Raw genomic sequence first — 22,681 nt, forward strand, 5'->3', positions numbered from 1 at the left:
AGAAATTAAATTATATGAGATTATCTGTACAATGTTTTATTATTATTTTAAAATAAAACAGACTGTAAATCTCATGGCAATGTGTTTGTGTATTAATTAATGTATGTATTTATTTTTCAGTGAGCGTAGTGCAGGGAAAGAATGTTGTCCTCCAAAAAAGCCATCAGGGTACGAAAGCAGGATCACCATGCTGCAACAGTGTTCCAGTTAGTCATCATGTAACATGATAGATGATGAAAAAGAGCTGTAAAATGTTGTACACTGTTTAAATAAAATAAATATATATATATATATATAATAGAAATAAACAAGAAAAAAATATTTTGTCTTTGCAGAATTTGATGGAACCTACTGTAAATACTGCACGCATTTTGGTAGAAAAACAGTACAAAATGCAGAGAAACTTGGTTGGGGTGGGGGGTGGGGGGGGTGTTCCAGTTTGTAGTTTCCACATGACAAGGCAATAGTCCCTCAACCACCCCAGCTTTACTGTAAGAACATCAGGCTGTATCCCATTTTCTGTGCTCATGGTTTTTAAACAAACATTTTTTAATACAGTAGTCTCCGCGTATAGGAACACCTCTTAAGAGAACACTTCGGCTAAGAGAACAACCGTGGCTAATCAGATTTTTCCCATTGTAAAATAACTCATCATCATCAAACTTAAATTCAAATGGTTTATCCAATCTTTTATTGATTGCGAGAGTGTCTTAAGGAACTGTGCTTGGTTTATTCAGTCATTCCAGAACCGGCGTTGTTTATCATCGACTCATTTTGTGCACCTCATCGCTACAAAATGGCATGCAAAAAAACTCTGCTGTTTCTCTTGCTACAAAAAGTTGGAAAGTGTTCAAACTCTTGAAAAAAACCTGAATCAGACACAAGTTGCTGAGCAATTTGGTGTTTCACTTTCTGGTGAGTTGCTTCACCATTCTGTTAAATCATTTTTTGTGTGTCTTGAATATTGCTCCTGTACATGTATTCATAATTAATGTAGAACTGCTGCATATAAAGTGTGTAGGGGTGCTGTGTAATTTAGTTTGACAGTTAGATACTTACCTTGTTGCTTTTCTCTTACTAATTCTGTTCATTTCATATATTGATGCACGTGCATCATGACAAATAATACATATTTATTTATTCATTTATTGATTCATATTGTGCCTGGTGGTCAACTTGGAGAACACTTCGGCTAAGAGAACACCTCGCTTGCTTCCCGAGAGGTTGTGCTATGTATGCCACATTTTTTTCAACAAAATGTTCCATTTCTTATGCGTAGTGTAGTTTTTTGCTTCAGAATTTATAGTGCAGAGTGTTTAAAGTTACGGATAAGATGTTGTTCTCTCTGATTGTGTATTTAATGTTGTTTTTTTACTCTAGGTATATACCTACAAACTTAACTCCCTCACTCGGCAAAAGGTGATGGCCATGCATTCCACCAGTATTGAAGGAGTAGAAGATATGGCGGAGCTGGGTGACCTGCACGAAGGGGCAATCATGCACAATCTGTACCTACGATATCAACACAACATCATTTATGTAAGTCTTGGATAACATGGTCATATTTACTATATACAGTGCCTTGCATAAGTATTCACCCCCCCTTGGACTTTTCCACATTTTGTAGTGTTACAACCTGGAATTAAAATGGATTTAATTAGGATTTTGTGTCACTGATCTACATAAAATAATCCATAATGTCGAAGTGGGGAAAAAAATCTACATATTTTTCAAAATTATTTACAAATAAAAAACTGAAAAGTCTTGATTGCATAAGTATTCACCCCCTTTGTTGTGACACCCCTAAATAAGCTCTGGTGCAACCAATTGCCTTCAGAAGTCACATAATTAGTTGAATGGAGTCCACCTGTGTGCAATTAAAGTGTCACATGATCTCAGATTAAATACACCTGTTTCTGGAAGGCCCCAGAGTTTGTTATAGAGAGCATATCTAAACAAACAGCATCATGAAAACCAAGGAGCTATCAAAACAAGTCCAGGATAAAGTTCTGGAGAAGCAGCAATCAGGGTTGGGTTATAAAATAATATCCCAAACTTTGAGCACCGTTATATCCATTATTAAAAAATGGAAAGAATATGGCACAACCACGACTCTGCCTAGAGAAGGCCATCCACCAAAACTCAGTGACCAGGTAAGGTGGGCATTAATCAGAGAAGCAACCAAGAGGCCAATGGTAACTCTTAAGGAGCTGGAGAGATCCACAGCTGAGATGGGAGAAACCGTCCACGGGACAACTATAACCCGGACGCTCTACAAAGCTGGGCTTTATGGAAGAGTGGCGAGAAGAAAGCCATTGCTGAAAAAAAAACCATATCAAATCCTGTTTGGATTTTGCCAAAAGGCATGTGGGAGACACAGAAAACGTGGAAAAAGGTTCTCTGGTCTGATGAGACCAAAATTGAACTTTTTGGCCTTAGCGCAAAACGCTATGTGTGGCGCAAAGCCAACACTGCTCATCACCCTGAGAACACCATCCCCACGGTGAAGCATGGTGGTGGCAGCATCATGTTATGGGGATGCTTTTTATTGGCAGGGACTGGGAAACTGGTCAGGATTGAGGGCAAGAGGGATGGAGCCAAATACAGGGAAATTCTAGAGGAAAACCTGTAATATATATATATATATATATATATATATTACAGGTTTTCCTCTAGAATTTGACAAATAATATATATATATATTATATATATATATCACAAAATATTTAAGTAATCCTCACATACCAAGGTACTGTGACCAAGAACAAGATTGAAATGACTTGATTTTAGCTGCATTCTGAACATATTTTTAAAAAACACTACTAATAATAAACATCACTTTGCACCAACCGGTATTGGAGACCTTACCAGCAAAGCCATTTCTTTTTATCCCAGATCATTTTCTCAGAGGTCCTCCTCCTATTTATTATTATTATTATTATTATTATTATTTTTTTTTTTTTTTTTTTTTTTTTTTTTATTTTTTTTTTTTTTTTTTATTTATTTTAACAGGACACCGAACCTGTAAAATTTCAAACTCATGCGTCCTGTGTCTCTTTTATTTATTTATTTATTTTTTAGCCCTGTGAGAATCAACCATGTCAGCGTTATGTTAGAATTGATACAGCATTTCCGTGGTATTCGCCTCAAAGCAATACCAGGCTTCACAATAAACCATAATATAATAGAGATGTTACAGTTCACTAAAACGATACGATTGGGCATGACCAAATTGTGGATGGCCGAAAATACAAAACAATTTGGCGACATCATAAAATGAACACACTTAACTGAGCATTGAAGATATGTATGGAAATAAATATCAGTCAAAGGACGAAATAGTTGTTCTAGCCTTTGGAAAAGTAGGTACAGCGAAATGAGTAATTTATACCTGGTTCATTATTTACAAATCATGCACAAAAGCGCCTTCTCTGGCCACAACACTGCATTTCATTTAGAATTTTACCTTTCCTTCATAAAAATGAATCCTGTGAGGTCTGTGAGGTTGCTAGACGTCCTCTGCTTTTGACCAACTCTGAGGACACCAGTTTTTTTTTTTGTCCCGTGCGAATCATGACTTCCTTCAAGTAAAAGACAAGTTATTTAATCTGAAGGGGACTTAAAAAAGAAAATGGTGGATTTTCATTAAGACCACACCAGTGGTTTGCTGAGCTGTGGCTCCTCATTCTTATTCTGTGTAAATGTGCCGGTCTGTTCCTCACTGGTTGTACCTGAAATATGACTTTTATGTCATTTGCTTATTTTCTTGTTCATCATTTTCAAAGTGGAAAACTTTTATATGGGATATATTGGTTTATACTTTTAGGCTTGGTGACATCCTGTTTGTTTCCAGAGCCATACACTTGGCAGCATGTTGAAGGGAAACTAACTCGCTGTCATACACCACTAGCATTTATGTACTGGCAGCATTACTATTTGAAATAAGACATTCTCCATTTTTTTCAGGGTCTGAGACGGGCCTTCTTTCAATGCGGACATTGTTTAAAAGCCAAGAGAAATAGCTTGTTGGGTGAAAGTTTGGCCTTTTAGATCTATTTTCATTTGAAATGTAGGAGTTTTTCAGAAACATTTTTCTTTGTGGTTTCTGAGCTGTACCAAGAGCATAGAATCAGTGGGAAAGAGTGGAGACAGATGACGTGCACTGCCCACTTCTAACACAAACATGCTTGCTCTAGCAGTGAATAAAATGAGAATGTCACCATTAACTCAATCCATTGGTTTTAGCTTGAAGCACCCACACACTTTCTATGCCATGTTTTTTTCTCCTTTGTTATTTAGTGAATTTTTGGTGTCCTTGGAACATTGTTATCCAACCACACAATACAGTAAGTCTCCAGTTGATTGAAGCACAATGTTTGCTTTATTATGAAGAAATTAGCTATCACGAAGCATGACATTGCTTATGCTGTAGATCATATGGGTACACAGTGCCTTGCTCCACATCTTACAGCTTGATTATGTGATTACTTTGTGCAACTGAGAGAAAAACAATAAAACTCAGTCAAAATGCAAATGCACCAATATTGTAGATTTAGAAACTGCATTTTCCTGTTTATCTACATCAGAATATAATATTACTATTTGGCGTTTGTTAATTCTGTTAAAAATATTCAAGGCTAAGAATGAATCCAACAGAGAATGCTCAGTATGCATGTGTGGAAAGCTGGCTTGAGCAGTGATGCCAGACCCGGAAGAAACAGTAGTGCGAGTGAAATGAATGTGCTGCTTGTGCATTTTAATAAACAAATAAAACAGTTGAACAAAACACTGCACACAAAACAAAACGGCATGTTGGCCAAAACAAATAGACAAAACACGGCGAACACTAAACGCACAACTATCATGTTGATCTGTGTCAGCACGAGTAGCAATTGCTTTTTAGTTTTAATTTTACTCTCCTTCTCTCTCCCGTTCTTTCACCCTGAACACCCAACCCTGAGAGTGATTCGTGCATCTATATATAGAGCTGTGCCAAGATTCAATTAATTAATCATTCACTTGAATCCCAGCAAGTGAACTAATTTGTGTAATCCCTGTGCCCACATACTATTACACATTTTATCTGCACGTGAAGTGATTGTGCAATCCCCGTGCCTAAATACAACTATACATTTTAAATCATTCATGCTACAAAGCCCACATTATACCGCATGCACCAATACATACGCACCACATACAACATAAAACACAAAAACTACGCACAGGGGTGGGCACCCCAACACAGCACAGAGTTACACCTTCATTTTCATTCACATTTCTCACCCTAGCATTGTACTTTGCTCTACTATTGTACCCTGCTGTGAAATATACAGCTGGAGCTTTTTTTGTTGCAGATGCTGACACATCACTTTACTGCTTTTCTGTGTAAAGTGTATTATGATTGTATTATGCTTAGGGGGACTTTGTTTCAACATGCAGCATGAATGGAAAAGCAATGGCATTCCTCTTCGACCTATTTTCCAGTTTTACTCCAGTGATGAGGCGTTTCAAAATTCCCTCTAGTCCTGGGGGGGAAGGGTATGTCTGTTGGATCCGTTGACTCTAGTCTGGTTATCTTATCCACTGTCCAATTGTGTAGGAAGCAAAAGCATTTCGACTGCTCTGCAAGTAACTCAATCCACACTCTGATAACAGCTACAGCACATTGGGCATGTGCAAGCTTATACCAGTGTGATTTATTTTCAGATGAGTCTTGGGTTATGTAAATAAATAGACTGATTAAACCAAAACCACCCTAAAGCAAACTGACAGAGCGTTCGCACATCCCCACGTGTTGCTACAACTGTTTAAATAACATACCTGTCATTTATCTTTTCATTGTTAACATCCTGACAACTTTTTACACTTTTACTTACTATAACTTTAAAATCTGATTCAAAGCTCTTTTTAAAATGGCTGCTCCAGTGCACTGATAGTGTAAGGATTATTGCACACATTGTCAAACAGGTAACACAGCAATAACGATCCATGATGTGGTACGGAACACAAAAGCCAGAGCACCTGTTATGTTTTGTTTTATTTTTAATCGCTCTTCCTGCAGTGATTTCGAGGACAGATCTCAAACCCCAGTGCACTGGAGCAGCCATTTTGAAAAGAGCTTTAAAGTTATAAGTGTAAAAAGTTATCAGGATGTTAACAATGAAAAGATAAATGACAAGTAATTTATTTAAACAGTTGTAGCAACACGTGGGGATGTATAACGCTATATTTTAATTTTTTCATAACCCCACTACTTACTCTTTAAGAGGTCTTCTAAGCTTGAAGGGAACTTCATGTACCTGTTGATGAATGAAAAAAGGTTTCTTTATTTCTAAAACAAAGAATAATCTCTGCAAAGGAACATATTTGTATTGTTCTTAAACTGGGTATTAATATAAAAATCGTGTTTGCCTCTTTTTTGACATGAGAATCAGAATTTGTACCCTCATCGAAATTGTTGTATGTAGCCAATGTGAAATACTGGGTGTCGTGTAGTGTTTATTTATTTATTTATTTTTTTTTAAGACCCACTTTCAGAACTCACCAAGGAAATAAATATATTTTACTGTTGACAGTGCTCATGAAACTCATAGTGGAAAGGATGCCTAGACTTTCAACACATGCACACACTGGTATAAATCATGAGCTTCGAAAGTTTTTATTTGTCCCCCTTTGGTATTCAGGACATTCCTTTGCCTGACTAGTTCAGTTAACTTAAAGCCCTCCTGGGTACAGCAAGCTTTGACACTGCATATGTTTAGCAGCCATTTGCCTGTCATTAAAATGCTGGTCCCGACGGCACAGGGAATAGGGTATTCGGTGTTGCGCCTTGCGTTTGGCAGCCAATACGTTTTCAAGAAAATAATCTTTAGAAGAGAAAGGAAATGAGCCTATTTTTATAAAGATTTAAATTGAGAATGTAGCCACTTGTCCTTGATTGTAACCATCTGTGGCCTTATTTCTTATCCCTTAACCCAGAGTGAGGGACTTCCCATTTGAATCTGTCCAGCAGCAATTTCACATCAGACATACTGTAGCCAGGGGCAACTAGGAAAACCTTTTTTTCTTCCTTTCTTTCTAATTTATGGTATGTTTGATGAAATTGCATGAGAAACCATCATTGGTTACAACTTGTAATTGCTTGAAACCAGTGGTTTGACAGGCAAATTCATTTTTAACCTATTATCAGTTTCTTTTTAGAATCAAAGCCTGTTGTATTGTGCCACTTAACTGTTAGAAATCATCAAGCTGCTTGAACTTTTGGAATGCACTGAAGAAGGTCACATGTTCAATGCCTAAATCCTTTATTTTTTCTTAAAAAATAAAAAAAAAACTTGTTTGCGGTCCTTTCCCATCTGTGCTGGCAGTTGGGCCTGCTGGAGTGGTAAATGTAGATAGGAGTTGGAGTTTTTAAATGCAGATAGTGTGGTAGCCTTGATCTCTGCTCATCTATCAAAGGTTCAAATGAGTTAAAGTGTACAGTAAACTGTGATAAAACTAGAATGTAAGACTTTACCAGTTCAGCTCAAACCCCCAAACCTCGCACAGCTGTGAAGCCTTTTTCTTATTTGGGAAAGTAAAAGGTTCCATTTCTTTTTTTGTTTTGTTTAACATATATTTTCTCTACTGGAGATCAGTAGTTCACTCCATTATATCCCTGACCATTGTGCTACTGTAAAAATGGTCATAGTTTCATATGCATTTACATCGAATTTGTGTATATGGATAGTGTGTGTTTCACATGGATTGTAGTCAGTTGATGATTGAAGTCAGATGGAGTGATGTTATTGCTTTATTGAACAGGGGAAATTGTTCTCTGAAATCTGCATATTCTGCCACATTTCAGACCGACAGAATAAAGCGGATGAAAATATAAAACAGACGGTCTTCTTTGCAGTGATTCTTAAGAAATGTAATTTCGAAGACACACACATTTACATTTGAATTGTGATTAGATACTGATAAAGCTAAATTAAAAACAGAATGACAATTAGGTATAGCCTCAGTTGAAATATTGGGCTTCAGATGTAAGCAAAAGATAAACATGGTGGAGTTTGTACAACAAGCATGTATGCTGTGTTATTTTAATACGTTTGATATGGTGTTAAGATTGTGGCCGTTCCTTTCCCAGCTTGGGAACTAAGAATAGCCTTGTGTATCTCATATTCATGTAATTTGTGGTAGATATTATCACCACAGCTGTTTTATACAGTCATTGCCAGTAGCTGTTTTAAATATAGGCCTATATAACAGGTCCTAGGTTAAGTCTATTTCAATGACCTAAACAGTGTCAGCTCTTCATACCCTTTCACTCAACACTCTTACTGCAGGGTTTTCCTTCACTGTTGATTTACTGTCATTTTTAGAATAGGGATGTAGGGAGACACCGATTCCGATTCCGACACTAACACTTGCATTTTACACGTTTTTAAATCCACATTTTCAAGCTTAAAATCGTCTTTTTACAAATTGTATTTCAGTATTAACCTTGCACTTTGTTTAACATTGCAAACATGAATTACAACATAGTTTCAATTCTCAAGTCAATCCCATTGTTCTTTGATTAAATCTGTAGTGCTCACGTCATATCCCTTACTGATGTTCCATTGGTTGTTTTGGCTGTATAGGTTGCCAAATTGGACAGTTTGTTACATGCAGCGCTCTGAGGTTTTGGGAGTGGTAAAATAATTGAATGTGGGATATGGACTGGGCGAACATTGCGCATCTTCAGACAATTCATTCTTTTTCCCCTCTTCATTGATGCCCCACAGTGGTAAAATGGGTCTCTCCTGTTCAATGTAAGCCATTGTGGCTTGCCTCGAGAATCATTTATTGTTGGCAACGAAACCGTTTTTTGATAACCAGGATCTGTTCTTGGGCCCCTTCTCTTCAATATGTACATGCTTCCCTTGGGTCACCTCATCCGCCAACACAGCCTCATGTTTCACTCCTACGCTGACGACACCCAGCTCTAACTAAAACTCGACCCTGGAAGCCCCTCTGCCATGGTCTGGCTCTCGGCTTGCATTCAAGACATTGAGGCCTGGATGTCTGCCAATTTTCTTCAGCTTAACACTAGCAAATCTTAACTCCTTTTTAGTAGAATCTGAAACTCAACTTAAGAATCTAAATATAGCTGCCCTGAACCTTGTAAACTGACTGCTGCTGCCTTCCCCCACAGTATGAAGCCTTGGTGTACTTTTTGACAGCAGCCTCTCCATTGATGCCCACATCTCAGGTCCTGAGTACCTCCTCAACCTGCTGACCCGCTATGTCCCTGCCCGCAGGCTGAGGTCCTCCGACTCTGGCCTGCTTGTTATCCCCAAGCATAAGTGCACCACACTTGGAGAATGCTCATTTAGCTTCATGGTTCTGACTCTTTGGAACTCTCTCCCAGCTTTGGTGCGTGATGCTCCCACCGACGCTCGCTTTAAATCAACTCTCAAGACCCACCTGTTCTCTCTTGCTTTCCATGCTCTTTAAGCCTGATATCTGCTATTAGCTGCTGTGTTGCTGCTACTATTTCATGTATTATGCACTTTCCACTGTATTTAATGTGTTATGCAGTGTTGTTTTTAACTGTATATAATGTATTATGCATTTCTCTGTATTTAAAGTATTATGGATTTTCTTGTTATTAAGCGCTTTGTGATGGTGGTCCACTATGAAAGGCGCTATATAAAATAAAGATTGATTGATTGATTGATTGATTGATTGATTGATTGATGGATATATCTCGTAGATATACTGTGGCCCGTGAGTTAAGTCCACTGTTAGAAAGGTTTGGACATCACTGATAAAGTATGTTCCCAGCACTGAAAGACAGCAGGAACCATTTCGATGCCTGGATTTCAGCACAGACTTTTTGTAGTTGGTTTAAGGTCACCAGGTTTGCACTTGAAAATCCAAACTGCACTAATTGGGCAAAATGTGTGTATTGCAGTACAGTCGGCACTGGCTAATCGAGTTGCTGATAATCAGGATTTCTGCTTAAATGGGATACAACTCGGGGAGACAGTTCTCCCCAGTGCTATTTATGTTGTTTAATTAGAACGTCACTTTGTTTAATTGGGATTCAGTATTTTCAAAAGATGAATGGAGATCGCTTTTCAGAGCAAGACAGGTCGCGTAGCACAGTGTAGTGAGTACGTGATTATGCTGTGACTTGCATAAACCATGTTGAACTCTTGAAGGAGATGGAGTCTCCTGTGGTGTGTCAGGTTGTGTTGCAAACAAAGGTGCAGGTGCCTCGCTTTGTGATACGATGTGATTTTTATTATTTTTCATTTCATGTAGAAATAAAAAACAGCAGTTTGTTTTGTTTATGAGTAAAAAAAAATGGACTCATTTCAAATGATGTATTTAACATGTTATCATAAAGTGATGTGATTATGTTATTTTTCTTTACTTTTCCCGAGGCGTCCCGATAAAGGGGCACCAACTGTACATGTGTCATCCTGAACAAAATGTGGCAACATATTAATCTGAGTAGAGCTACCTTCAATCGCAATTTTGTTTAATGTGTCACTTACAGTAATTAGACTATGTTAAAACATGTGTGGGGTGTGTATGTGACCTAAATAGGACCTTGAATCTGTGACATCTTTGTATGCTTGGTTTATTTATTTATTGAATTCCTATTTCATTATAAAGCAAAATGATTGAACTGTTTTTATACAGTATCATTTTTAACACTCATTTATTTTGGTTATAGTTCAGACTGAGTTTCAGAGGTTCAAACTGCAGGAATGTTGATCCTAGTGCCCTGGCTGATTGTCCTCAAGAAGGTGAACATTACCATGTAACACTACAACTTTAATGGTCCTAACAGGCAAAATGCCAATATTTATAGTAACATCAGTAATTGGATGAAACTGTTATTATAAAGTCAAAAGACATCAGGTTACAATCTGTCTTTTTGTATGTTTTTTGTTGATTAGGGTTATTTCGGAGAATCAATTTTTACTCTGAAAAGCGTACCTCTAATTCCTGTTTAGACTGGGATATATGTTCAGTGCTGTTCTGATTTGCTCCAGTTGAGTTCTGGAAGTTGCAACAATCTTTCTTGTGGTCTGCCTAAAGTAGAAAATCATCTGCACTTGTCATTAGCGCTGCTTTGTACTGGCACAAAAAAACAAACAAAAAAAAAAAATCATAGCGCATAAAATAAAGGACCTCTCCTACCTAATACTTGAATCTTGTTGGGAGGAGCCTGGCGCATGCAAGAAATAGCTGCTTTTCAGTGGGTTCCTGTCATTAGTAAAACCCAGCGTAAGTCAAAAATCTCGAGAACCGCTTGCTTTTTTTTTCTGTTTACACTGAAAATATTGCTGGGCACACTGGGCTGTTTGACCCTCAACGATTTGCTGGAACAATGCAAGCTAAATGGGTTTGAGAAAGTTTCTATACTGCTGTGAAGCTCCTGGGATTGGAATGTTTTGCCAGCTTGCTTTATAATGAGGTCTTGTTCTCAGATACACACTGAGCAGCTAAGCAAAACAAAATCTAAATGTAAATGGTATTTATTTTGTTTAACTCACTGAGTCATTTTCAGTGGTGTCTCAATATTGTAAAATGTGTCACTCTGAATACTGTAAGACTTATGGGTAACAGCTAGAACCATTGTTTACAAATAGATACAGTACAGTATATGAAGAACCTGTAACATATCCATTTCAGCCAGATATGATTTGCTGGTGGGAAGTGTTTTATACGATTTCACTGTATTAGTTAGTATTCTTGGGATGGAATATGTTGTAAACTGGTATGCCTGTATACACAGATGATTTTATATTTATATTTTAGGGGTGTGTGAACCGACAATTGTATTTGTGTTTTAAAATGAACCTGTTTATTTTTTTAAACCTTGCCCATTCAAAACGTTTATGGCCACGGAAGGTTATTGTTGTATTTAGCTTCTTTTCAACCAGGGCACTTTTAACCTCAATCATGGTGACTTGGTCCAAACAGGAAGGGTGGTCACCCCAAGAACGAGAGAGTTGTTTAGCACATGTGAACAGTAATTGAGTGTAATAGCGTTGGAGCTCAAATCAGCAGCAACCAGTAACCTGTACAGAACTCTGGCCTTCTAACTTCTTCTCACCCTACCAAGTTCAATTCTAATGAGTTGCAGTATTAAAATAATCTGTAGTTATTGAGAGTAAAAAAATCATTTTGCCTGTAAATATGGCTGGGTTTTCTCAGTGCTTCCTGTATTTTTCTTTACTGAACCATTTTATACTTGGAAGTGGTTTGTGGAATTATCCCATACTGCCCAGTAAATTTTAAAATGATGGTTTTTCGGAGTCACCTCCCCTTGCCAGCTGTTCATATGTTTACAGTATACGTTCCCCCCAACATGAGAGTAACAGGATGGGACAGAAACAGGGTCTGTGGAGTTTTACCGTTTAAGATCAGTTTCTTTTTGCAGTGAAGTCCCATGCACTACTTACAGATCATGAAGGTCTTAGACTATTAAAGAGCTGAATTGGGTCTGTTGTTTTTTCAATGTCAGCCTGGCAATGAGAGAGAATAGTTGCCCCAGTGTGGGCTGAGAGTCATTTAGGAAATGTGGGATATAAATTGTATCTGGGGGGATTTTATTACTTGCATTTAGCATAGGTTCTGTTATTGTGAACCACCATTAAGGAGGCTGCAGAATAATTTACAGCAACAAGATTGCAATTAATGGAGTGCACAGTAACATTGCTATAGGGTCCCTGCAATTACGGTAACTCATCCTGTAATAAAGTATGTTGTGTATAGGGTGGCTCTTGTATAAGCGATGTCATCACATGTATTTTGGGCGTGAGGACTGAAAAACAATGCTGAATGGTTCTGGCTGCTCTAAATGGGTCTTCTTTCTTCTCACTTAGTTGTAAGGTTTTAATTTATTCATTTATATTTAAGTACATATGTGAATTCATTTAAAAACATTCAAGTGATCCCTTTTTTCTTCTTTACAGACATATATAGGTTCCATTCTGGCCTCTGTGAACCCCTACAAGATTATTCCAGGCCTGTATGACTGTCTCACAGTGGAGTCCTACAGCAAACATCGTCTAGGAGAAATATCCCCTCACATCTTTGCTTTGGCCAATGAGTGTTACCGCTGTCTTTGGAAACGTCTTGAAAACCAATGTGTTCTCATCAGGTAAGTTGTGTACTGTATGTTATTGTTTTAAATGCAGTTATCAGCATGTTATTATTTAGCAGATAGATTAAAAGCCTCTAATTGACATGGGGCCCAACAGTACTGCAATGTTTACACAGATGGTCTGCTCCCACCACCTTTTCTTTCCTCTGGAAGTAAATACATTTCAAATTCCTATAGTTTTTTTTTGTTTTGGGGTTTTTTTTACCACCAAATTTATCGCACTTGCTACCTGAGATTCAAACCCAGGCTCTTAACCAGCTGTGCTACCACAGTAGTCAATCTAGCTTGCAGGACAGATTTGAATTGTTCATGATACTGATAACTGTAATTTAGTTTTTACATCCATGGTGGGGAATGTTTACAATCATACTTTATAATAATCCATAAAAAAATAATATATACTTTATATACTGCATGTATTGAAAATTGCACACACCACTGTTCAAATACTGACAAAGTAATGGAACCCTTAGAATATCAACTAGTACAAAGTATTTTATGTGTGTGTGTCTTTCGGGTTTGTCTTCTGTGTGTGTTTTGGGGTTGCCTTGTGTGTTTCAGGTGTGTCGTGTGTGTGTTTCAGGTTTGCCTTGTGTGTTTCGGGTTTGTCTTGTTTGTGTGTGTGTTTCAGGTTTGCCTTGTGTGTTTCGGGTTTGTCTTGTTTGTGTGTGTGTTTCAGGTTTGCCTTGTGTGTTTCGGGTTTGTCTTGTTTGTGTGTGTGTGTGTTTCAGGTTTGCCTTGTGTGTTTCGGGTTGGTCTTGTTTGTGTGTGTTTCAGGTTTGCCTTGTGTGTTTTGGGTTTGTCTTGTTTGTGTGTGTGTTTCAGGTTTGCCTTGTGTGTTTTGGGTTTGTCTTGTTTGTGTGTGTGTGTGTTTCAGGTTTGCCTCGTGTGTTTTGGGTTTGTCTTGTTTGTGTGTGTTTCAGGTTTGCCTTGTGTGTTTTGGGTTTGTCTTGTTTGTGTGTGTGTTTCAGGTTTGCCTCGTGTGTTTTGGGTTTGTCTTGTTTGTGTGTGTGTTTCAGGTTTGCCTTGTGTGTTTCGGGTTTGTCTTGTTTGTGTGTGTGTTTCAGGTTTGCCTTGTGTGTTTCGGGTTTGTCTTGTTTGTGTGTGTGTTTCAGGTTTGCCTTGTGTGTTTCGGGTTGGTCTTGTTTGTGTGTGTTTCAGGTTTGCCTTGTGTGTTTCGGGTTTGTTCTTGTTTGCTTTAATGTCGAGAGTGTTTCTCTTATGAATAAATTATGAGGTTTACATTTTAATTGTTTGAAGAAATAGCAGTCATTGGGGGATAATGAGTTCTAGAGTGCTTTTCAATAGACATCATCCCAATGGCTTCAGATGTGGTGCTTCAACACGTGACGATACCTTTTTGCAACACCAGACTATTGTTAATTACAGATGCCAGCGACATAGTAGTGACATATATATGAAGCCAGCACAGAGATGTGTATTAAATTGCTGCAGTTTTACCTCAAGTGGTTTCCATTCTCTGAAGAGGTTGAACAGGAGGACTGTGCGCTCTGTTAATTTGTCACAGATAAATTAGCAGGGGTATGTTTTGTTGGATTAGTTGTGGTACAGCTAATGCTGTTAATGTTGAATTAAAATACAGCATAACCCACATTACAGTGAAGTTGCAGAATGGGGGGAGTAACATAGTCAATGCAAATGGTTCTTAAAGTGAAATGATGTTATTTTTGTTTTTTTAAATGTTTATTTGATTGTTATGATATATGTGTGCAAATTAAAAATGGCATACCACGACGCCCGAGATTAAAGGCATATTTTATACCATCTACTTTTTAGAATATTACTTTCTCACCTATTCATCTACACTGTGCTTTTGTTTAATTCTGTATTGCTTAGATCATTATTTAGCTAAAACACGTTCGGCAAAATTGTCCTTGTTGTTTAAATCTGAATTTATGAAGTGAAGTTACGAAATGAACACTGGAGGTGTATTAACAAAATGTTACGTTGATTACAATCTTGCCAATTCTTAATTATGTTTAAGTGGCATGGAGGTAAATAGTAATATTGTATACTACTTAAAAGACTAGTTCCACTTCACAGTATATCAATGGTCAAAAGGTTATGGAAATAAATTGTGTCCTGGCACCTTAACTGGGGCAAGGAAAGGAGAAAGACCCTAAAGCATGCAGGTAATGGGATCCAGCCTTGAGCAGCCCCTGGATGTGAAATAAAGGAGAGAAAGGGGCCCATGCTTTGAGCACTGTGGGTAAATAAAAGCTAAAATCACAGCCGAGAAGAAAATGGTTTTGAGGCCTGCACATTCAATTCATGCAGCACATTCTTTAAACCCCCAGCTGCAGAAAAACAACTTTCAAGAGGGGTCACCATTTAAAATGGCAATACAGCACTGGTCCAGTTACACACAAGAATGCTGATTAATTGGCGTTGTGTTATATTGCTAATACACTAGAGCTTCATAACGTGGTAGTTCTTGCTCCACAGCCAAGTCACGAACAGTCAGATACTGTTATTGGTTCACTCATGAGGTGTCATGCTCTTCTGCAAGTCTGTTCCCATACCACCTTTCACTCCTGTGGTGTTCAGCTTCTCAGTACTGGTATTGTAACATGTTTACTTTCAGAAACGTTTTTTGGGAAGCCACACCATATTCGCATACAGTCCCAGCATTCCCATGTATAATTATCATTACCAGGGACACCATGTTGTCCACATTCTGACACCTGAAAACAAATGTAGGACCATCTAGTGAAATACAGACTTTATGTCAGTGAATTTGAATTTGAAAGGCTAATCTTTCAGTTTTAACCCCAGTATGTGTTTCTCCACTGCAAGAGAAAGTTATGACAATTTTGTTTAAATCTTTACTTCCCTTGTAGGATAACACTTTCAACATGTCAGTTACTCAAATGCAATTGTAAATTAACAAATATGTTGGTAGAAAACTGTGATACTGGATTCCTAGTTATTCGTACTAAACCCTGTGTCTGGCAGACGTGGATCACATCCACTTATTGTCCCCTCCTGGCAGTGCATATTCATTGAGATGGGAATATACTGGAGGTGCCTGAATACTTTACAGTTTTAGATCTGCTGAACTGCTTATTCAGTTGTGTTGAAACTATAGGGAAGGACATTCTTATACACTGTAGGTTATTGAGAATGTGGGGGTATAGGGCCCTGATATTAAGTCAAATTGGTTAGCATGGCAGCTAATTTGTTAAAATGATACAGTAAGGTGTACAGCTGTGATGTTGGGTTCTGTATAAAGAGTGCCACCATGTAGCAATGTTAATATATAATTCTGAAGAATTCCCAGTCTGCAACCCCAGTTTCCTGAAATATATCTCTGGTTACAACCCAGTTCAGTGGAAAATAACTGTTCCTAAGAGAACAGAGGAGCTGACATAATGCCAGCTCACTTATTTAATTTAATAAAAGCATTCTGGAAGTCAGGGCTTCCAATGTACTTGTGAAATTGGCAGTCAGAGCCAAAGTTGTTAAAACAAAATCTAGCTCATTTTTACACGCCAGTCCCAATGTTACTGGCTACTATTTTAACTTTTACAGTAAGAAAATCACGTAACGTCAAGTACATCTCCAAAATATTAAAAAACATTTTTTTATTTTTAATGTACTTTGCATAAAAGGCACGTTATTATTATTATTATTATTATTATTATTATTATTATTATTATTATTATTATTTATTTCTTATTCAGGGCGACTTACAATTGTTACAAGATATCACATTATTTTTACATACAATTACAATTACGTTGCCACCCAAGAAGGCATTGCATGATTTGTAGTTACATTTACTCTGACAGAACACAATGAATATAACAAGAATGTGTCAGTGAATGATGTTATGTTCCCACCTCCCTCCTCACCCCCTCCTCATCACCTCCCTCCTCACCACCTCCCTCATCAACACCTCCCTCACCACCTCCCTCCTCACCACCTCCCTCACCACCTCCCTCCTCACCACCTCATCTGTCTTTAATATAAGCTGCTTTATAGACAGCATTCCATTACATGTTGCTGTCACTGAACTCATCTAGTAATATTGTTTTACAAAGAAAAAAGTCTAAATGTAACATAGTATTGATTATTTGTGGAGCTGTTTGCTGAGTTTAGTAAAACTTGTTGAGCCACATAATATTTTTAAAAGATACATCACACTACAGCTTTTTTGCAGATGTTTTTTTGTAGCAGATGTTCCGGAAAGCACTAGTTACCAGCCATTGCTCATTGGTACAAAACACATATACATAGACACATGCAGGCACACACTAATACTGGTCACGTTTGCAGTTCTCACAAGTACAGGCTTAGCAAAATCATGGTAAAGTGAAAGCAGTCCATGTAAGTACGGTTGAAGTCTTAAATGTTTCGTGTCAGCTTCAGATAAGGTCTGCATCACAGTGGCCGCTTGTAGTTTATGTGAAGTACTGTAGAGTTTCACTTACTGCAGTTGCAACATTCAGTAATGGGAACCTGAGAGTCTCTCAGATTTACTGTAAGTGAGAAAGGTATACAGTGTGTACCAGTCTATCAGCGTACCACTCTCTTAATTGAGAGAGCTCATTTCATTATTCTGCTGACATGTTTTCTGATATGCTCATAAATCATTTCAGAGATGCATGATAAGTATCAAATGCAAAACCCTTACAGGGAGTAATAGGTTCAAAAGCAAACCCCACAAAAAAAAACCAATGTGGTTAATTGTGCCAACTTTCCATATCAGACAGCAAAGGTCAGTAGCAGAACTCTTCAGAAATGTGTCCTGTTTCGCTCCTGAACTATAAGCCAATAAGAATGTTGCCATTTGGTTGGCTGAACACCAAAGGGCAGAATAGTTGCCACTCTTTTAATAGCATTTTTATTCTGGACCAGGTAGATGCTTTAGAGTCTTCTACTCTTTCAAACCGATTTAACAGGTACATTGGGTTAACCATTGTAGGTTCTGATACCTTTTTAATTAAATGTCGGCTTAACTTGATATTAAAAGTCATGTTTTGACTATTGAACAAATATGCATCAATAAAATGATTAATTTTAATGCCCATAAGTCTTAATGATAATGTATGTTTTTCATTACTGTTTTGTTAAACCTATGGGCCCTATTATGAAGGCACAGGCGCATTTGTTAAAATAAATAAAACAAATAATGTGCTATAAAACTAACCAGAAACATATGGTTGATTAACTAGTTGTAACATTTTGCTCTGAGCAGTTTCTTGCTAGTTTACAGACTCAATGAAACCTCTCAATTTGGGTAAAAGCATCTGCTAAATGACTAAATAATAATAATAATTTGCTTCTGTGTATGACACATGCCAGGGTAGTTTTATGGTCTAAAAAGGATTTACTGCCCTCTGCTGGTCACCTCATCTGCTGCACATTTCTCCTATAATTTAAGAAGCAACTGGATCTTTAAATACAAAAAATGAACCAACCTAGATATAGATAAAATTGGTTCTGTTTATAAATTGAGTACAATAACATGCAATTTGTCTAAGCAAGAACTTAACAAGTCTTTTCCTAGATAGTCCTTCAAAAATGTCATGTATTTTTTTTTTTTATTTGGTTGTAAAACAGTTTTATTATTATTATTTATTTTTTAGCAGACGCCCTTATCCAGGGCGACTTACAGTTGTTACAAGATATCACATTATTTTTACATACAGTTATTTTATTTTTTACATACAATTATCCATTTATACAGTTGGGTTTTTACTGGAGCAATCTAGGTAAAGTACCTTGCTCAAGGGTACAGCAGCAGTGTCCCCCACTAGGGATTGAATCCACGACCCTCCGGTCAGGAGTCCGGAGCCCTAACCACTACTCCACACTGCTGCCCTTTCAGTATTGCTTGTATAAAATGTTATTAACTACCAATTTAATGATGATATACTTTACATGCTTTTTTTCAGCTCATTTAAAATCTAACATGGTATTTCTTTCTGATTTTTTCTTTTTTCTTCAGTGGAGAAAGTGGAGCTGGGAAGACTGAAAGCACAAAGCTCATCCTCCGATTCCTCTCAGCCATGAGCCAGCGTTCACTGGAGGTGACGTCGAAAGAAAAAACTTCACATGTGGAACAGGCCCTCTTGGAAAGCAGGTGCAGTTTTTGTTATTCATTTTTGTATTCATTTTATTTTTGTATGCTAACGAAGAACAGACTGAACTGGATTTTATGATCAGTTGTTTGGCATAATGTATTCCCTCTTATTGGTTTGCTAATGTAACTTAGTGCTGCCCTCTTGTGTGTTGAGAAAGTATCACTCACACAGTGTCTTTGGAAGAAGGCACGGCCATTTCACTGTATTTCACCTTCATCAAAACACTGATCCACACAGCATTCCATCTGTTCGTTATTTTGTGCCTTGTATTTTTGCCATGTTTAAACACATGAAAACAAAGAAAATGTCAACAAAAAGATGAGGTGGTGATATGGTATTGTAGCAGATATAAGCCTGGGTGTTTGTGTGGGAAAATTGAAGGAAAACACTGATTTTAATCAAACCAAAATCTTGGCAAAAGCAGAAAACAACTATTAACATCAGTAACTTACGATGGATTATTTAGTGTCAGTTGAACATACAAATATAAAATACAAAGCTATGCAATAAATACTTTGTGTTTCTACTGTAGTCATGATTTCCAATCATACTCAACTTTACTGTGTGACAGTACTTGAATATAAGTGCATGCACCTATCTGTGAAACAAAAAAAAAGCATCTACTCCAGGAGCATGGCCTTCTATTCACAACATTATGGTACTAGGTACTGATTGTTTATGAATATTGAAATTCTCAGCAACAAAAAAAAGACATTCACATTTAAGGGATGGCATTGTATTTCTAGATAGTTATGAAATCAGTTTAAGCACATGTGTAATAAAGACAGGGTATAGTTACCTAATGTCCTAATTGTGCTGATCGGAATGTATATATTTTGTATCTTTATAGTTGATATAAATAACTTTTTTTTTTCTTTATCTTATAGCCCGATCATGGAAGCCTTTGGAAATGCCAAAACAGTTTACAATAACAACTCCAGCCGGTTTGGGAAGTTTGTTCAGCTGAACTTTTGTCAGAAGGGGAACATTCAGGGAGGAAAAATTGTAGATTGTATCCTTTATACACAATGCCATCTGTTGAAAGAATAGGAACTACTAACATGTAACATAAGTCCTAAATGCTCATACAGATGTTGGCACAATTCGATCCTTTCTCATCCAGAGTTGCTTGGAAACTGCATGGGGAAAGTGTCATTGGCAGGCTGTAAAATGAAAGAACGTTCATCACTTACATATAACCTCTTAAAGCTATTCTATAAACTGAGCTGTTTAGTTCTTTAATACTACACTTTCAATACTCCATTTACTGCATGATAAGATATTTTCAAATCTCATTTCAAAAGCGGAACCACCGCAAGATGCTAATGTATAAATAATCCCAAATAACTGTGTACTTTTTTCTGTTAGACCTTAAAGGGGGAAAAAAAAATACTAGTCATTTGCCTTAACTGTGACTTTTTAATAAAGATTTATTAGAAAAGGTATGTTGTATTCTTTTTTTTTTCAAGCTCTTAATGTTGTTATTCAAACCAATTTCAATGATTGTATTGACTTCTGTTGTTTTGTGTGTTTTTCCCTGTAAAGAACCGAGTAGTTAGACAGAACCCTGGTGAAAGGAACTATCACATTTTCTATGCACTGCTGACAGGAACTGATAGGGAACAAAAAGGTAAGGTAGGGAGGGAGGATACTGAGTATTAAGATTCCTTATACACTTCATAAAAATCCACTTGTAACATTCACTAGAATAACACCTTTCATTTTTTTATTAATTTTGCAGAAGAATTCCATCTATCCCAAGCTGAAAACTACTATTACCTGAAACAGTCTGGATGCACAGCAGACAAGACAATCAATGACGTGGAGACCTTCCAGGATGTCATGGTAAAACCTTTTGGCAGCTTTGCTTCTGTTAAATACACTACAGCTTAACTGTAACAGGGGAGCCAGTGGGAGCTTTTCCCATCCTTCATTGCATTTCTTCAATCGTTATGCTTTTTTGAAAGCTAATGGTGGAGGACGGACTAAACAGCATTGCGTTTTTAAAGCCTGTTAGTTTCTGCAAGTCAAAAGAAATAACAAAGCTGGACATTTTGCCAAGATTGTCTCTATTCCCTTTAAGTTTAAATGTAGGACACGCCTTGTGCTAATGTACAGGGAGGTTTTTAGCAATTGCTTGCAGCAAAGGGAATTATGTGGATAATTGGTAATTTTGGGAGGTTTTATAAATGATGCAATATGTATGTGTGCACTTGGCATGCGGCCATGGATACTAGAACTCGCTCCCATGACCAGTTATTCAAGTCATTCATTTGTTGAAGATATTTATATGGATTGTTCATTTAAACATGCCCGGGTAAAGAACTGAAGTTGGGGGGTAGTTGTTTACCTGGGTCCAAGAAATTCTATATAAATTATTTGTAAACCAAACTAGAGTTGGTAACTGTATTTAGATTCACTGCGGCTAAATCTACTTCATTTGCCATATCATTTAAATTGATAGATTTTTTTAGATGTCTTTTTTTTATCACATTCTGTACTTGTGTGTTCATTCTTAGGGTTTGTTTACACAGTTTTTAATTGGGTCATTCCACATTTTCCCTACCTGAAGTATTCTTGATACTCGCTTCATACACAGAACTGCTCTTCTGGTTTAATAAAGTGTGGCAGTGTATGTTAATGCAATGGAGCAAAATGTAGACAAAACTGCCAAGACACTAATACAAATGCTATATGGTACTTACAAGAACTACTGAACCACTCTGTTTATCCACTGTATTTTCTCCAAGTTATCCGACAACAACAAAGTCTATATGTTGTATGCAATTTCAATGTCACAGGGTAAATGGGTACTGAGTGGATGTCAGTCCAGAAACAACATCCCTTCAGCACCCCAGAACTCAAAAAGGAAAGCAGATACTGTACTGACGAGAGTTGAGAGCTAACATGTACATCCATAAGTGATATCCAATCACCTCTGATGGGGAAATCTGATGTCTTTATCTGATGAGTACCCATAGCTACTATTTTGTTAAAGACATAATTCTTAATATTATGTAATGCTGTTTTGATTACATTAAAACTGTTTTTTTTTTTTTTTTCTCTCTGTATTCAGACTGCAATGAAGGTCATGCAGTTCAGTAATGAGGACATCCATGAGATCCTTAGACTCCTGGCAGGGGTTCTGCACTTAGGAAACATTGAATTTATGACTGCAGGTGGGGCACAGGTGTCCTCTAAATCAGGTAAATGGATATCTGTCTGTCTATTGTTCTATCTATCTGTCTTTTCCAACAAATAGAATTGTGTTTTGATTTGAGAAATTCAGATGTTTGTAGAAATTAAAAGTATGCATTTGCATGGGCTGATCTTTAAATATTACTATTATTATTATTATTATTATTATTATTATTATTATTATTATTATTATTATTATTATAAAGCATAAAGCTGC

General features: G+C 37.1%; 1 protein-coding gene across 2 annotated transcripts in view; it reads left to right on the forward strand.

Moving 5' to 3' along the window:
- Nucleotides 1-22,681, forward strand: part of LOC117400356 (unconventional myosin-X-like) — a 101,986-nt gene that overhangs the window by 42,871 nt on the left and 36,434 nt on the right. For both annotated transcript variants that reach the window (XM_059023103.1, XM_059023104.1), the window contains 8 exons: nucleotides 1,381-1,539; nucleotides 12,966-13,153; nucleotides 19,131-19,265; nucleotides 20,154-20,278; nucleotides 20,695-20,708; nucleotides 20,812-20,896; nucleotides 21,008-21,111; nucleotides 22,343-22,472. In XM_059023103.1, coding sequence (XP_058879086.1) covers nucleotides 1,381-1,539; nucleotides 12,966-13,153; nucleotides 19,131-19,265; nucleotides 20,154-20,278; nucleotides 20,695-20,708; nucleotides 20,812-20,896; nucleotides 21,008-21,111; nucleotides 22,343-22,472 — 940 coding nt within the window. The remainder of the gene's footprint in view (nucleotides 1-1,380; nucleotides 1,540-12,965; nucleotides 13,154-19,130; nucleotides 19,266-20,153; nucleotides 20,279-20,694; nucleotides 20,709-20,811; nucleotides 20,897-21,007; nucleotides 21,112-22,342; nucleotides 22,473-22,681) is intronic.

The sequence above is a fragment of the Acipenser ruthenus genome, chromosome 4, assembly GCF_902713425.1.
Source record: "Acipenser ruthenus chromosome 4, fAciRut3.2 maternal haplotype, whole genome shotgun sequence".
Lineage (NCBI taxonomy): Eukaryota > Metazoa > Chordata > Actinopteri > Acipenseriformes > Acipenseridae > Acipenser > Acipenser ruthenus.